Genomic DNA, 18229 nt, shown 5'->3' with positions numbered 1-18229 from the left:
AAGAGAACTATTAAATAAAAAATGACCCACAAATACATTTTAAGAAAAATTGTAAATAAAGTATTAAAAGAAAACAATATGGGCATGAATTAGAGAGAATGATTTAGAGTTGATGATTATATTGATCATAATAAATTATATTTTCATCTCTTCCTTTTAATACACTTTCTATCTAAATATATTTAAAAGAAGAAAAAAAGGAGGAAAAAAAGAAATGAACCACACAGTGATCATAGACTTTGTCCTTCTAGGCCTTTCTGATGATCCTGAGCTTCAGATTGTGATTCTCCTCTTCTTATTTATCACAGATGTATTAAGTGTCACTGGAAACCTGACTATCATCACCCTAACCTGGGTGGACTCCCATCTCCAGACACCAATGTATTTCTTCCTCCAAAACTTCTCTTTCTAAGAAATCTCCTTTTCTGGGGGCAATTATTACCAAAGACCAGACTATTTCTTACAACAATTGTGCAGCCCAACTATTTTTCTTTATTTTCATGGGGGTGACTGAATTTTACATTCTAACCACCATGTCCTATGACCGCTATGTTGCCATCTGCAAGCCCCTGCATTACACAACCATCATGAGCAGGAAACTCTGCAGCCTGCTTGTGCTCTGTGCTTGGCTGGGTGGGTTTCTGACCATTTTCCTGCCCCTTATGCTTCTCCTCCAGCTGGCTTACTGTGCTTCCAATGTCATTGATTATTTTGCATGTGACTATTTCCCCCTTTTACAATTGTCTTGTTCAGATACATGGTTCCTAGAAGTAATGGGTTTTTACTTTGCTTTGGTTAGTTCGCTGTTCACTTTGGCCTTAGTGATTTTGTCATATATGTACATTGTCAGGACTATTCTGAGAATCCCATCTGCCAGTCAGAGAAAAAGGCCTTCTCCATTTGTTCCTCTCACATGATTGTCATCTCCATCTCCTATGGAAGCTGTATATTCATGTATGCTAATCCCTCGGCCAAAGAAAAGGCATCATTGACAAAAGGAGTGGCTATTCTCAATACCTCTGTGGCCCCCATGCTGAACCCCTTCATCTACACCCTGTGAAACCAGCAAGTGAAACAAGCCTTCAAAGACGTGGTCTATAAAGTAATCTTTTCTGCCAATAAATGAATTTTTTGTCAACTTTAAAGGAGAGTTTGGTTAATTCCTGAAGTTCCTTAAATTCTGTATAATATGGTTGATCTTTGTAGTCTCTTAACATACCACCTGACAGTTAATATATTATTTTCCCAGTCTGTTGCTTCTACTTCTATTCCTGTTTCTCCAGTGTATTGTTTTTTGACATGTAAAAATATAATAAAGGCTATTTTTATGCAGAACTTTTGTAAAAATGAAATGTATTTCTTTAAGACAGAGCACAATGTGAAAGATACTTTTAATTCTCTTAATCAGTCCCTGAAAAGATCCTATGATACCACCTTGTACTTCAAATATAGAGTTTCAAAATGAGTGTGTAGTTTCCTGTGTATTTTCAAGATGAACATTGACATTTCTCATCGTTTAAAGAATCTATATATTCTGTGTGATTTTACATGTGAAATGAAACTATCTCCTGCTATATCAACAAACAAGAAATGTCACAGCCATCAGCAATTTCTGGTCTCCAGATGTGAATGAGAGCTCCCAAAACTGAGATCCAGAAGAGTCTCATTCCTTCATAGTGACTGCTGAGTACCTGGGGGTGATGCAAGAAGTAGCCACTTGCAACTCTTTAAGGTGAACAAGGGAACCAATGCCACCCCACTTCAGTACTCTTGCCTGGAAAATCCCATGTACGGAGGAGCCTGGTAGGCTGCAGTCCATGGGGTCGCTGAGGGTCAGACACGACTGAGCAACTTCACTTTCACTTTTTACTTTCATGCATTGGAGAAGGAAATGGCAACCCACCCCAGTGTTCTTGCCTGGAGAATCCCAGGGACGGTGGAGCCTGATGGGCTGCCGTCTATGGGGTCGCACAGAGTCGGACACGACTGAAGCAACTTAGCAGCAGCAACAACAGCAGCTGAGGTGTTTATGAAAGGAATTAATTCAGTGAACCTAGAGGCTTGCATCTTCCCATGCCTAGAATGTTAAAGTCCTTAATTTGATACCTGATCTTTGGTGTTCAGACTGCCTGCTCTCTTTGTTTCACACTTGTATATAGTCTGACTCCCTCTCCTGTCTTCTTGATGCAGTTTTCTCTGAGCTACTGAGATACTGTTTCCTGGGCTCAGATTCCTAAACATTCCCATCAAATAAGGTAGCTCTCTTCTTCCAGGTTGTGACTATATGTTTTTGTTGACATACACTAAATTCAGTCCAAAGAGATATGTACCCTTAATGTCAAGATATTTATTTTGTGAAATTCAATACACATTTTGAAGGTAAATATTGATCATGATATCATGTATTTTGTATATAATTCACATGTTCTCCATTATTTTGGAAAAAAAGTTTATTCAAATAATTCAGAATAAATTCAATAAAACTAAAACACTGCCACTTTCCTGAATTTAGTGATCATATTTATGGCAGTTATTTTGATGTCTTTGTCAAGTGTTCAAAAACCTCCTTTTCTTTAGGGCGAAATTTTTGAAGTTTATTTTATTTGATTTTCTGTTTCTTCTTTTCACTTGTAACTTGGTGTTTTTTACCTACACCAAGTGACAGTTCAACTGCCACTCCAGGATTTAGGAGCTGGATTTGTTCAGGACTTCATCATCATCAAGTCCAGCAAGAGGATTTGAGGCATCTCACATATTTTATGAGGATGACTTTGGGATACTTCAAAGGGCCCCTGAGACATTCCAAAGAGCTATTAAACTACCTGGGTTCATTAGATATGTTAAGTTACATGAGAAGTATTGTTGAAGGGATGATAAATCTTCCCAGGCCATACTATATGGTTGATTTACTAATATATATATATTAGGATATATATATATATATCCTAAAATTATGTGGAATTTGAATAGATCTAATACGCCCTGATAAAAAATGTGGTCAATTTAATTCTAGTTATCATATTAGTGTTACATATCACAGCAGTGGCCAGGCTACTTTGTCAATTGAAATTTAATCAGATTTTTAACATGCCTTCTATGGTTTCACTGTGATGCTTTTGCAAGAATATTGCTGTTTCAAGATTTATGGAAAAGACTTTTCTAAGATTAACCAATAAAATATTTTGTTTGTTAGTTATCTTGTATACTGGTAACAGGCTGGAATTTAGCCTATTCTCTATGTTAAGAGAACAAAGTTTTGTTAGAATGAAGCTTTCAATAACAGATTATGAATTTTTTGCTTTTAGGTATTTTCTTTGTTTTTAAAATCTTTTGTTACTTTGGTACAGTAAATAAGAATTATTAAAGATTATGGTATATGTAAAAGTTCATTCTGCTTCTACAAAAAATAACCCTTCACTCAGACTTTTGCTATTCTGATGTCCTTAAAACATGACAATAGTCTACTCATAAATCAGAGAATTAAAAATGGGTTAACAATAGCTGTATATCAAAGAGTCAGGGCTATGGGAAATCCAAGACAGCTGCTTGGATTTTTCAGGCTCCCTGACAAACCTCATTTTTATTTGATAGGTTAAAGTCTTCCCTGGCCACAGGGTTAATGCCCTCACAATGAATATATATATATATATATATATATATATATATCACTTAATATTAAGTTCTAGTTTTGTTAATTAAGGTCTGTGTTTACTATGACTCACTTCTGAGATAGTTCCTTGCTGTTATGTTATATTGCTACAAGGTTTAATTAAGCTATTTAAAAGGACACTCTAAGTTTGTTTCTAAAGCTGATCTCAAATACCAACCTTCTGATGTACAACCAGGAGAGTCACACCTGCCTATAGTCATTTAACCAAGTCAGATGACCGGGTTATGCTGGGCTACACCTAATGAAGTTCTTGACTTAAATTCTTTATTTCTTTTTTAAATTTTTTTAAATATAAATTTATTTAATTGTGACCTTATTAACAGCTGCTAGCTGTACTATTTTCTATGTCTCTTGTTTCAGAATATTGCTTCTTATGTTAATAAATGTGTGACTGAGCCTGTGTTAAAATGCTTAAAAGCAGTTCCGTGAGATCAATGATTATAATAATGTAACTCTAGATATGGGAAGAAGCAACAAGAGGGAATATTTTCCTGGACCAAGAGGATAATAAGACAGGTATGGTCCAGAGACTTGCTGCTCACAAGGCCTGGTCCAATAACAGCACACTGAGTGACCTATCAATGGAATCTTCCCTGGAACTGGAATGAGCCTTCCCAGCACTGTGGGGCACACAATGGGCATGAAATGTACCCAAAGCATGGTCAAATATGTGGACCCTGCTGACTGGGAGTTGGCACTTGCCAGCTGCCTCTACAAAGATTACATCATGACCACTGCAAGCTGCTCACCTTCAACATCCCTTGAAAGGAGCTCAGGAAGGAGATCAGAAATAAGGCACTCTGTGCTCTGGGAAAAGCCCAGAAGAACTGGCCTTCAGATAGTCAGAGGCTTTCAGGTAAAGATTTTATGAGCCCAAATTCTTGCATCTTCTTGTACCTAGAGAAACACTAATGTCATGAACCAATGTCTGGCCCTGGATCTCCTGGCTAGCCCTTGAGCAGCTTTTCTACTTCTTTTAATCTTTGGGCCATGTACCTTTAACTTTTTTGTTAAGCTTGTTTCTTCTAGAATACAATAAATCTCCACGTGGTAGTACAAGAATACCCTCTGAGCAACCCAAAGACAATGCTGAAAAAAATCACCTTATCATTCCAAGGACTCTCATCTCCCCCCATAAATGCACTCTGACAAAGAAGCAGGCAAAGGGAACCCAGGGTCCCATGACACCCCTGTACAGCCTGAAGAAGCCAGACTGGTCATCACTCCTCTTCTCCTGAGACTTGGTTCCCAAATGCTTAAGAAGGGAAATAGGTAGATAATAAGACATGAACAGGCATCAAGAGGGCCCAAAGAATTGGCCCTAAAAATAAAGGAAGGGAGGAATGTGGTGACCCAAGGACTAAAAAGTAGATAAAACCAAGGAGGGTCTTGGAATGCAGGAATGGAAAAACCAGACACATATGGTCCTTCCCGCCCCCATGTCATAACTATTAACAGATTTCAGGTCCTCCTGAGCAATATAACCTGTCTCCCCTCCTACCCTACACAGGGAAGGTATTTGCCTTACTCCTCCCCACCCAGTATACGTGCCTCATCCAATCAGCAAATGACCCGCAAGACATCTATCCCATTTTTGTACTCGTACCCTGGGTATAAAATTGTCTAAGGACTATTCAACGTCGGTTCTCCCTTGAGCTGGCCCACTATTCTAACAGCGTCTCCCATTCTTTTCTTTTTTAAATTTATTTATTCTTTTATTGAAGGGTAATTGCTTTACAGAATTTTGCAATTTTCTGTCAAAGCTCAGCATGAATCAGCCATAGGTATACATATATCCCCTCCCTTTTGCATTCCCTCCTAACTCCATTCAAATACCACCCCTTTTGATGCAGAGCCCCTGATCCATACAGCAAATTCCCCTTGGCTATATATTTTACATATGGTAATGTAAGTTTCCATGTTACTCTTTCCATACATCTCACCCTCTGCTCCCCTCTCCTCATGTGCCTAAGTCTATTGCTTCCCAGGCTTTTAGCTAAGATCAAATGTAGTATCTCTTCTTATCAGCATCTCTCACTCTAATAAACTTTATTTCCCTCTCATTCTATATGTCTGGAAATTCTTTTCCAACGTGTGCATGGACCACGACAAATATCTTCTGTATTTGTGTTTGGAGATTCCTTGGTAGGCTGCTTAAAGTTTTGGTCATATCTATTTTGATCCTGTGGTGTCCCTAGTGCTCCTATATTATGCAAAGATAGAAGAATCTCAATAAATGTTTGTTGAATGAATAACAGTGATTGAGTCAATAGATGAGGTTTATTTAATTTTTTGTCCTTTCTAAAATTAGATTAAAAGGAATCTGTGTTGTAAATTCTTGTAAAATCCCTAGATTTATGCTTTCAGTAATTACTGGAACACTGACAACCTGTTTTCAATCAGATGAAAACAGGACCTCTGAGATCCTTCTCAACAATTAGTACCATTATTATGGAAAAATAACCTGAAAAGTTTTTTGGAAGAGTTTGAACAGTTTAAAGTGTATTTAATCCAAAATTTCTCATAAATTTCATTGGAATTCACTGAGTATGATATTTTGTCTCATTCTTCTTTTTATTGTGCTTTATTTGATTAAAAATTTTTTATATTTAATAGCACAGAGCACAACTTTATAGACACATTTTATCACATAAGAAAGGAAAATATAACGTTTACTCATAAGACTCATTCATCAAGGTATTCTAGTCAGCAAGGGAAAAAGGTCTATTCTTCAGAGAAATGGTGATTTAGGATATTCAAGAAATCCCTTCCTCTTCACATAGATAGTAAGCAAAATAATCCATATGCTTCTGCCCTAGTTCTCATGCTTTTCTATCTGTTTGGATGTTATCTGCCAAATTCTCTGTTTCAGTAGTGGTATAAATGTTGATAACATATTTATAATCCTTAGTGTATTTTCCTCTTGGCCCTGTTGTCACATTTGATTCACTGGAGTATTTCCCATGAGCCTTGGCCATATGGTGGATAAAGCAACATTTGCCTCATGCAGGTTAAAATTCATATAGAAATTACATCCAGAAAGGACCACAGTAACTCTGTATCTTGCTTCCCTTCACTGTGTTTGCTTCCATGGCTTCCGTGTAAAATGTATCAAGGAAATTTATCTATAGAAATAAGGTAATTCCAAATGTGTTGCGATAGAGTATTCTTAGAAATGCTTGATATCTTATCCTAAAATTGAAACAGCTACCAAGTTTTTAAAGTAGCTTCAGTCACCTGAAGTGATGCTTTTGTACAAAAAGAGGTAAGACTGCAAAGTAAAAGCCAATGACAACTTTTTCTTAGCATTGATTTATACATTCTTAGCTTAACTTTTCATGACATTGAGATGAATAATTTGGAGTTGCCTTTCCTTTCTGTAAATATCAAGGGTTATGAAGAATGGGCACATTAATACTTTCTATTTGTCTTACTAATTATTTATTCATTGTTAGAAAATTACTCTTTGAGTTTGGTCCTCCTCATTGAGTATATGTTTGATAAATAACACATGCTTCAGTTCAAGCAGAAAGAATTTAGAATACCAATTTGACCATTTACTAGTTATATGATTTTAATATTTAGCCTCTCATTGTTAGCTTATTCAAACATTACACAACACTATTGTAATGAGTCTGTTAGATAACTACATAAATCTTAGCATTGTCTCTAAAGCGAGTTTCCTCAAAAATGGTTATTGTTTCTTATTTTGGTTTCATCTTCCTCAAAGGTAATAATTGATTTTATTTTTAGGAATAATAATAAAAATAGTATTTACTCTGAGAATACATGCTTTAAAGTTTTTATATAATTTCACTTTTCTTTCAATTAAATTAGCCCTCATAATAATTCCATGAAATATTATAGTCATGTTCATAGTGGAAAAGAAACCTATAACTCAGAGAGTTGAAGTTTTAATAATTTCTCTTGGAATGCAAAACCCTAATAGTCTCACACATTTTTAACTAAAATTAAGTCCTGATGCCATATTTTTATAAGAGTTTATTTCCTTTTTAAGTTAAAAATTATCTTCAGACATAGATAATAGTTAAAACTGAGACAATTAGGAGAGAAGCAATATTTCTAGGAAAATATACAGATTTTGAGAGTGACTTAGGTCTTTACAGTTTTTCCTTCATTATTCCTAGTCATACTTATTGGTGCTTTGATTTCCCTTTTCCATTAAGAAAGAAACAAGGGTTGTTTTGTTTTTTTTTTTTTCCTGAAATAATTAGAGGACTGAGAGAAACAAGATTCTGAACTAACTGTAGGACTAGTCAAAGGCAGTCATAAATTAATAATCTGAAAATAATCTAAATTGACTCTTATGAGTTTTTATTTTTTCCCATACAGTCATGATGACGTTCTTCCATGGTATTAGATGTCAGCAAACACAATCAGGAGTGGAACGAATCATTCTAGAAAAAAGATTAGGGTTGTTATAAAACCAAGCTATTACCCAAGATATCAAATTTAATAAATATTATGTTCTCTTCTGCAACAAATTATTCTAGCTTATAAACCTAACAACAAGAAAAAGATCCTCAAGTGAAAGGAAAAGATAAGGAAGTGGAATACTGTGTAGTATGCAAAGGGATGCCTTGAGGATATACGTGTTCGTAGAATTACTTAAGATTTCCTTAGGAGTCTTAAAGTTATGAAGAGAAAATTCAGTACACATAGAGAATGTGAGAAGCTAATTTGTTTCCAATTATATTGTGGAATTTAGAGAGCTTCCCACTCATGTCTCACAATTTGTATAAAATAAGGAACCCAATCCTTAATAGACATTTAAATATTGTCAGTTTTTAAAAGTGATGAATTTGGGGAACGCTAGTGATCTTTTCTCAAAGAAGCCATGCTTACAATTTACTATGGAATAGCATTTGTGTCCTGAAAATCACTTCCAGTTATCTTGTTTAAAAAAATGGCCAGTATTTGTTTATCATATAGGTTAATTTTCACTTTCAATGAGCCACATGCCTGTTTCGACAATGAGATCCAAGACACTGCTGCTACGTCACTTCAGTCCTGTATTGACTCTTTGAGACCCTATGGACTGTAGCCTGCCATGTTCCTTTCTACATGGGAATTCTTCAGGCTGAATACCTGGGTGTGATGCCATGCCCTTCTCCAGGGGATCTTCCCAACCTAGAGATGGAACCCACATCTCTTATGTTTCCTGAATTGGCAGGCATGTACTTTACCACCAATGCCACCTGGGAAGCCCTTATCCAAGACAGGAGAATTCATTAAAAAGAAAGCGACAGAAAGGAATATGCAACTTGTTATCCTAAGATCCATGGGACTAAGGGGGGAAAAAGCATGAATGAGTTGTAAGGAAAACAACTCTGAAATGATGTCTTATAAATTTGGATATATTCTTCATTACTTTACCAAAAGCATCCCAGGAATGGTTAACACCTCACATTCCAGAAATGGTTTATAGATCAGAATCATCAGTTCAGTTCAGTTCAGTCGCTCAGTCATGTCTGACTCTTATACAAAATTGTTAATTAGAGATGATTTTTGTTAACTGAAAACAATGACTTTTATATTTGTAAATATGTATCAAATTCTGGGTTGCCTGAATTTATTGAGGGAGCTCAGCTTCTTTTTAACATAATTGCATTATTATTTCTGTTAATTGGAATGACAAAATAAAGATTTTCATTGCTATTTCATCTTTATACTAATACAGTGACAAAATAGAAATTCTATTAAGGAAATATTAATGTAGATGCTTCCCAGGTGGTACAATTGGTAAATAATCTGTTTGCCAATGCAAGATTTGCAAGAGACTTGGGTCCAATACTTGGATGGGGAAGAGCCCCTGAAGTAGAAGATGGCACCCCCACCCAAGTGTTCTTGCCTGGAAAATTCTATGGGCAGAGGAGCCTCGTGGGCTACAGTCAAAGAGGCTGCAAAGTGTTGTACACAGCTAGAAACAGAAATGGAGAGAATACTAGTAACATTTAGATGGCAGAAACTTTGAAGAAAAAATATTCTCTGGAAGGTAATGTTTGTTTTCAGATATTTATACACTTTGGTTGAGAGCTTAGCTGAAGAGCCAATGGAGTGAAGATACCATTTGTGGGATTATGACTGAACACCTCTAAGTCAGAATACTACCCATGCAGAATGACACAGCAGCATCACAGGAGCCTTGATTAGTCTTGGATAGCAGGCCCCCAACATCCCTGCTAGCAGGCCTCCACCGGGGTCCCTAAGGGAGCACCACCCTGTGCTTTGGGACCAAGGTCAGGTGCAAAGAGCCCTTCTTCCTGGGATACTGGGTGCAGCCAGAAAGTTAGTCACCCTTTCACCCATCATGGCACCCCAATTTATAGGGAACCTGGTGCTAAACCATTCATAGACGACCTAATTCTGGTTTGGGATTTCCTATGTAGCAGAGCTACACAGGAAACAACTAAGGTCTGCCTAGTCATCCGTATATGACGTATATATGGTTTTTCCAGTAGTCATATACGGATGTGAGAGTTGGACTGTGAAGAAAGCTGAGCATTAAAGAATTGATGCTTTTGAACTGTGGTGTTGGAGAAGATTCTTGAGAGTCCCTTGGACTGCAAGGAGATCCAACCAGTCCATTCTAAAGATGATCAGTCCTGGGTGTTCTTTGGAAGGAATGATGCTAAAGCTGAAACTCCAGTACTTTGGCCACCTCGTGCGAAGAGTTGACTCATTGGAAAAGACTCTGATACTGGGAGGGATTGGGGGCAGGAGAAGAAGGGGATGGCAGAGGATGAGATGAATGGATGGCATCATGGACTTGATGGACGTGAGTTTGAGTGAATTCCAGGAGTGGTGATGGACAGGGAGGCCTGGCTTGCTGCAATTCATGGGGTCGCAGAGATTCGGACATGACTGAGTGACTGAACTTAACTGAACTGACTGTTGTAGCAGAGCAGCTCCATTGCTGCTATCTACTGAAAGCTTCAATAATTTGGCCAGTTGATGCCAACAGCTGACTCATTGGAAAGGACTATGATCCTGGGAAAGATTGAGGGCAGAAGGAGAAGAGGATGTCAGAGGCATGACATCACCATGGCATGATGGCATGGATGGCATCACCAGTGCAATAGACATGAACTTGAGCAAACTCTGGGAGATGGTGAGGGACAGGGAAGCCTGGCATGCTGCAGTCCACGGGGTCACGAGTCGGACACAGCTTGGCGAATGAACAACACAGTTTGGTTTCCTTAACTCATAACATAGATCCAATCTACTAAATGTCCACTCTGCCTCCTCTCTTGACTGTCTAATATCTGAGAAGACTGCTGAAGCAAACCCATTATCTGGATTCCTTTATTCCATTATCTGGGGCCTCAGAAGAGAAGTATGAGGTTGGGAGGTTAATCTGAGTCTGAGTGGAAACTTAGAAATCTGTCATTGTTAAAGATTTCATTCCAATGACTTATTTTGGAGACATATCCACTGGGTGACTTTTTCCTGACACATTTAGATTTTCTATATTACAGTAAAGAATAACAGTTCAAGGAACCAGCTGACACAAACTAGGATAGGGTGATTTTACGGGGCTTGAAAAAAACGACAGTCTTTCCCAACAGGAGGGAACCTTCTAAGAGTGGAGGGTGGGGCATTTTACAAGTCAACAGGTAGCATTGATTTTACTATATTTCCTAGGTTTCAGAAATATCTTGGTTATAATCCCTGCTTTTTCAATTCAGATATGTGATTTGGATAAGATTTTTAAAAATTGTTTCTACTCTGATTTCAACCCATAAAACAGGGATTTTATAAAGAAATATTCTATTTGAAACACACACACTGGCATATGGTAAAAACTTATACTTTAGACTGTTCTATACATCTGGGTCTCTTTTGTTGTCTCTATGGGGAGGGAGGTGGGTGGGGTGTTCAGGATAGGCAATATGTGTACACCCGTGGTGGATCTATGTTAATGTATGGCAAAACCAATACAATATTGTAAAGTAAAATAAAATAAAATTAAATTTTAAAAAAACTTACTTTAAAGTAAGTTACCTATTTTTATTAACTTGTTTTTAAAAATCTCCTGAATTATGTTAGCATGGCATAGTAAGTTTACTTTCAGAGACAAATCCCAGTGTTATACATGGATAATCCCCTTCTCTGTGTCTTCCCTTTCTGTTTTCTCCTGAAGGTTACTTAAAAGAAGAAAAATGAGAAACTACACAAAAATAACAGAATTTATCCTCCTGGGACTCTCGGATGACCCACAACTTCAGGTTGTTATCTTTGTCTTTCTGCTCATCACCTATGTGCTCAGCATCACTGGGAACTTGACCATTATCATCCTGACCCTGCTGGATATCCACCTCCAGACCCCCATGTATTTCTTCCTCAGGAGTTTCTCAATATTGGAAGTTTCATTTACAACTGTCACTATTCCCAAGTTCTTGGCCACCATTATTACAGGAGATAAAACCATCTCTTTTAATGATTGTATGACTCAGTTATTTTTTTTCATTTTCTTGGGAGTCACTGAGTTTTACCTGCTGGTTGCCATGTCCTATGACCGTTATATTGCCATCTGCAAACCGCTGCATTACATGACCATCATGAATCACAGAGTCTGCACACTGCTTGTCTTGGCCTCCTGGCTGACGTCATTCTTAATTATATTCCCATTACTCATGTTCTTCATACAACTTGATTACTGTAAGTCCAATGTTATCAACCATTTTACTTGTGATTATTTCCCTTTATTATACCTTTCTTGTTCAGACACCAAATTCCTAGAGATACTGAGGTTTTCCTGTGCTGTGTTTATCCTATTGTTCACTTTAGCATTAATAATTCTGTCCTACACATATGTCATCAGAACAATTTTGAGGATCCCTTCTACCACTCAGAGGACAAAGGCCTTTTCCACGTGTTCGTCCCACATGATTGTCATCTCCATCTCTTATGGCAGCTGCATTTTCATGTATGTGAATCCATCTGCAAAAGACAGGGTCTCTTTGAGCAAGGGAGTAGCTGTGCTAAATACCTCAGTAGCACCCATGCTGAATCCCTTTATCTACACTCTTAGGAATCAGCAAGTCAAGAGAGCTTTCATGGACATGGCAAGGAAGACTATGTTTTTCTCAAGGAAATGAAAATATAAAAATCCTGTTTCATGAATTAGAGGCATATGAATGAAGAACAATTAAATTAAAATCCAGTTGTTTCAAAATTTGTTAATATCCACACAGCCTCCCTAGATTCATTTTCATCATTTATATGTTAATTGTCAGCAGTTTACTAAGGATATTTGCATATGTGTATTTTATTTTTGCCATTTAAACTCGAACACTTCATATGTACATATATATACAAATACGTTTTTGTCCATTCAGATTGCAAACCTTCTCTCATGCACTTTTCTTCAGGTGAAATTTCAAAATGCAAGAGAGAATAGCATTTAGTGATTTCACCAGAATTACTCTTTTCAGTAACTGACTAAATATTGTATCATGTTTAACTTTATTTTTTATTACCACACAAGGACAATAAACATAATCTGACAGCCTCATTAGAATATTGCATATACTCTCCTTTCCATACTGTGGCCAGTTTAGTAACTAGGTGAAAAAGAGTACAATTTAAAAGAATAATGTAATTACATTTTCTTGGGAAATCAAATGACTTTCTCATTACTGAGTTTAACATTTTCTGTGCTGTATAATTTATCAACTCAAAGACTGTTATAATGAAGAAAACTATGAAGGCGGTTACGGAAAACTATGAAATAGCCTCCACTTCTTGGGGAACTCCAAAATTAACACATGTGTCATAACAATTCTTTTTAAATGCCTGAAGAAATTATCAATTTAAAAAATACACAACATGAGAGTGGCACTTTAAATTGTATTTGGGGCAATATGAAGATTGCAATCTGGGAGACAGACCTCAGATATCAGTGAGAAACAGATCTAAAGAGGTATAGGGGAAGGACAGTGTGTATGTGATTTGGTAAAACGGGAGTACATATATTCAAGCACATTGTTTTTGTAGAAAGTTTCTGCTCATCTGATGAAATGTCTGCTAGTTATGAGAAACAGTTGTCTCCATGAAGAATTTTAGTGTTTTTCTGGTATGAGGAGAATTAAGAATTGGGCTCATAAAATCAGCTTCTGAGACTATTTAACTATCTGAAGATCCATCCTGCCAGTTTTCCCAGAGCAAAAGTGTCTCACTCCTGATCTCCACACTGAACTCCTTCAGGTGGTGTTGAACATCAGCAGCTGCACAGCACATAATTTAATCCTTGTAGAGGCAGATGGCAAGCACTCATGGCAGGTGCCAATTTGTAGCTGACGAAATAAATATTACTGGATACCAAATATGACTGCATTTACTATGGTCAGTTGTATATTTAAATAAAAGCTTGATGTTAAGCTGATCTTTTCATAATCAGTAGCTAAGGGAGAAAGCAATGGCACCCCACTCCAGTTCTCTTGCCTGGAAAATCCCATGGACGGAGGAGCCTGGTAGGCTGCAGTCCATGGGGCCTCTAAGAGTGGGACACGACTGAATGACTTCACTTTCACTTTTCACTTTCATGAATTGAAGAAGGAAATGGCAACCCACTCCAGTGTTCTTGCCTGGAGAATCCCAGGGACGGGGGAGCCTGATGGGCTGCCGTCTATGGGGTCGCACTTAGTTGGACTGAAGTGACTTAGCAGCAGCAGCAGCAGCAGCAGCTAAGGGGTATTATAACTTTCTCATATTTGTGACTATTCTGAGATAATAGCTTGTACATACAATTCATTTAATTGCCTCTTTAAGTGATATGCCTACTCAATAGGAGTAAAGAAGGTAACAAGAGCAAAGTTTTGCCGTAAATAAACTTGAGGGTTTTTGTTAAAAATGCTTATTTTAAGCATTATTATATTGTAAAATGTACTGATTAGAATTTATATGAATAATCATGCAGGATCATGCAATTCTGGCCCTGAACACTTTTTTCTTTTCTGTTTTCCATGAATTCAAAATTTTATATAATGATGAAAGGTACTCAAACTCATCCCTTGTTTTTAAACCATTATTATACAAAGACTGTAACTATAACTCACAGGCACGTTTTTCCTGATATTCACATACTATCCTCAATTGAGAGTCTTAGATCCATCATTTGATGAAACGCAGGAAAAACAACTTATAAAAAAATACTGAGATTTCCACTTTGTAGGAAAGTCATGCCATTACTTTTTCCTTCCCTCATGCTGAAACATTTATAATTTCTAAGATTGATTGGAAGCATGTGAAAATACTGAAGTTTAGACTTGATTGAGGATTGTGAGTTCTTATTCACACAATAAAAATATACCATAAACAGTAGATAGGTTAGTTCTGGGAATTAAAAGAACTGTAAAAATTTTACAAAAGATATGAACGAGTCTACGCTGATATTATCAGATAATGCAGCTCTCTACATCATTCTATACAAACTCTTTAGAGGTTAGTTTAAATATTTGCTATCAGTATAATTATTTTGACTATCAATAGCAGAGGTAAACACAGACTTTTTCTGTAGAAGGGTAATATATTAATAATTTAGAATTTGCAGGTATAGTGTCCCTGATGCAATTACTCAGTTCTTCCTGTCTTTATTTTGGATGCAGCTATGAACAACATGTAAATGAAAGGGCTCAGGGGTGTTCAATAAAAATTTTAATAAAAATAGGTGGTGGACCAAATTTTCCCAATGGGCTATGGATCGTCCACAGACCTCCTGTATCAAAATTTTCCTAAACATTGACCCATATATTATTTCTTATTTAAAGTAAGGTAGTATGACTAATAGGTCCATCTAGTCAAAGCTATGTTTTTCCAGTAGTCATGTATGGATGTGAGAGTTGGACTATAAAGAAAGCTGAGTGCTGAAGAATTGATGCTTTTGAACTGTTGTGTTGGAGAAGACTCTTGAGAGTTCCTTGGATAGCAAAGAGACCCAAACAGTCCATCCTAAAGGAAATCAGTCCTGAATCTTCATTGTAAGGACTGATGTTGAAGCTGAAGCGCCAATACTTTGGCCTCCTGATGTGAAGAACTGACTCATTTGAAGAAACCCTGATGCTGGGAAAGAAGGAAGGTGGGAGGAGAAGGGGATGACAGAAGATGCGATGGTTGGATGGCATCACTGACTCATAGGACATGAGTTTGAGTAAACTCTGGGAGTTGGTGATGGATAGGGAGGCCTGGCGTGCTGCAGTCCATGGTGTTGCAAAGAGTCAGACACAAATGAGTGACTGAACTGTTTATGACTAAAACGAGGAAATTCTTGACAGAGGTAAGATTTTAAAATTTAATTCCAACATTTTTCACATGCATATGAATGATGATAATCTTATAAGATATTTCCAGAGGAAAAGATAAAGTAATATTTCTGAAAGAGAATAACAATTACAGGTACCTCAGAATGTTGTTGGCAGGATTCAGTGAGCCAATAGGAAGAAATTGCTTTCTTCTAGAAAATAATTCTCTAGAATAAGTTTGAAATATAGTAATTGTTAAACATAATTATCTCTACCCTCTTCTTTCTTGCCCTTCTCTTCCTTATTATCAAAATTGTTACTAGTAGCATAAAGATTTTGAATATGTATGTTTATAATCTTTCAAAAATATTTAAGTAAATATTCATATTTAATTTACAATCAGCAAGTGTTTGTGGTTATTTGATTTCATGAAAGTGCCAGTAGAATCAAAATTTTCTAATACTATTCATTTTTGTTATCTTGTATGAGTGACAATTTCAGAAATCCACATTTTTCCTGAGATTCTTTTTCTTAAACAAAATGGCTTACGTTGTAACATTTTATACTTCATCAAATACATACGCATAAAAAACAATTTACAGAAAATTCTAAAGCAATATTCAGCTTTATCCAATTTACTTGGTTCAATGTGTGGGGAAGTTTAGAATAGGAATGAATAAAAAGGCACTATATAACTGTAGTGAAATAGTTTTGAGAGAATATGAATGAAGAAATCATTGACCAGAACTTTTATTTTTCAATGCTACAGATACTTGCATTTACTTGAGAAAAAGATAACATTTTGGATGATATCTTAAAGGCTTGCTTCACTTGCTGGTTAGGAGCAACAGAAGTATTCAGAATTGCTACTCCTTTCATCAAGGATGCCTCTTATTTTGCTGATGGGTTGGCATACATGAATATGCAACTTCCACAAGAGATGGAAATGACAGTGTGAGAGGAGCATGTAGAAAATGCATTTTTTCTCTAACTGTCAGAAGGCAGTCTCAGAATTGTCTTGATGATGAACATATAGGATAGAATTATTAATGCCAAAGTAAAAAAGCAGAATCACTATTGCAGAGTAAAAACCAAGGTGCCATGTGTCTGAGCAGGATATTTGCAAGAGGGGGAAATAGTCACAAGTAAAGTGATCTATGATATTAGAACCACAGTAATCTAACTGGAGAAAAAGAATAACAGGTGGGAAGATGTTTAAGAACTCTGCCAGCCAAGCACAAAAGACAAGCAATACACAGACTCTGTTGTTCATGATGGTTGTGTAATGCAGGGGTTTGCAGATAGCTACATAGCTATCATAGGACATGACAGTTAGAAGATAAAACTCAGTGATACTCAAGAAAATGAAGAAAAACATCTGAGCTGTACCATTGTTGTATGAAATTGCTTTGTCCCTAGTGATAATTGTGCCCAGAAATCTAGGAATACAGACTTTGTAAAGGAAATTTCTAATATAGAGAAGTTCCTGAGGAAAAAATACATAGGTGTCTATAGATGGGGGTCCACCAAGGTGAGAATGATGATGGTCAAATTTCCAGTGACACAATATGCATGTGATGATTAAAAAGAGAAAAGTCACAGTCTGAAACTGGGTCATCTGATAGGCCCAGAAGAATGACTTCTGTGGATCTTGTGTAGTTTTTCATTTCTGATTCTATTCTCCCTCATTAGAACAGAAAATGTATGCTCTCCTTATAGGACATAAAAAAAATGTTAAAAGATATTTGAGGATAGAATACAAAAGTTTTAAAGCTTCCATCATGAAGATAGTGTTTGAAATTGAAAACCTCTGTTCCCATACAGTAACTTTCTCCAGTTTCCATTCAACCTTTCATTCAAGTAATGAATATTAGTCACTCAGTCACTCAAGTCGCTCAGTTGTGTCTGACTCTTTGCGACCCCGATGGACTGTAGCCTACCAAGCTCCTTTGTCCACGGGATTTTCAGGGAGTGGATTACCATTTCCTTCTCCAGGGGATCTTCCCCACCCAGGGATCAAACCCGGGTCTTCCGCAGTGTAGACAGATGCTTTACCGTCTGAGCCAGGGTAAGTCCAAATGAATATTATCTGAAGTTAAATATTGAGCTCTCATCCCAAAAATACACTCTCACAGGCCATGGATGAAATAAAAGTTACATGTTAACATTTAAACTGGGACATTTCTTCTACTGTTTTCTTTACCAAGACTTCAGATTATTCTTTAAAATATTTAGTTTCTTTGGTAATAATATGATAATATTTAATTTATTCTTCTCCTTTCTTCAGTATTATAAA

The 18229-nt window shown here is 36.7% G+C and overlaps 1 protein-coding gene and 2 pseudogenes across 1 annotated transcript; 2 read left to right on the top strand and 1 right to left on the bottom strand.

Moving 5' to 3' along the window:
- The first annotated feature begins 214 nt into the window (after window positions 1–214).
- Window positions 215–1126, top strand: LOC101118774 (olfactory receptor 6C3-like; annotated as a pseudogene).
- A 10727-nt stretch (window positions 1127–11853) lies between these two features.
- LOC121816012 (olfactory receptor 6C1-like) lies at window positions 11854–12792 on the top strand. The gene has a single exon (XM_042247080.1). The coding sequence runs from the start codon at window positions 11854–11856 to the stop codon at window positions 12790–12792; it is 939 nt and encodes a 312-aa protein (XP_042103014.1).
- A 3904-nt stretch (window positions 12793–16696) lies between these two features.
- Window positions 16697–17600, bottom strand: LOC114113786 (olfactory receptor 6C3-like; annotated as a pseudogene).
- Window positions 17601–18229: the final 629 nt, after the last annotated feature.

Source organism: Ovis aries, chromosome 3 (assembly GCF_016772045.2).
Source record: "Ovis aries strain OAR_USU_Benz2616 breed Rambouillet chromosome 3, ARS-UI_Ramb_v3.0, whole genome shotgun sequence".
Lineage (NCBI taxonomy): Eukaryota > Metazoa > Chordata > Mammalia > Artiodactyla > Bovidae > Ovis > Ovis aries.
The sequence above is the reverse complement of the archived record's forward strand: the minus strand, read 5'-3'. Positions and strand labels throughout refer to the sequence as shown.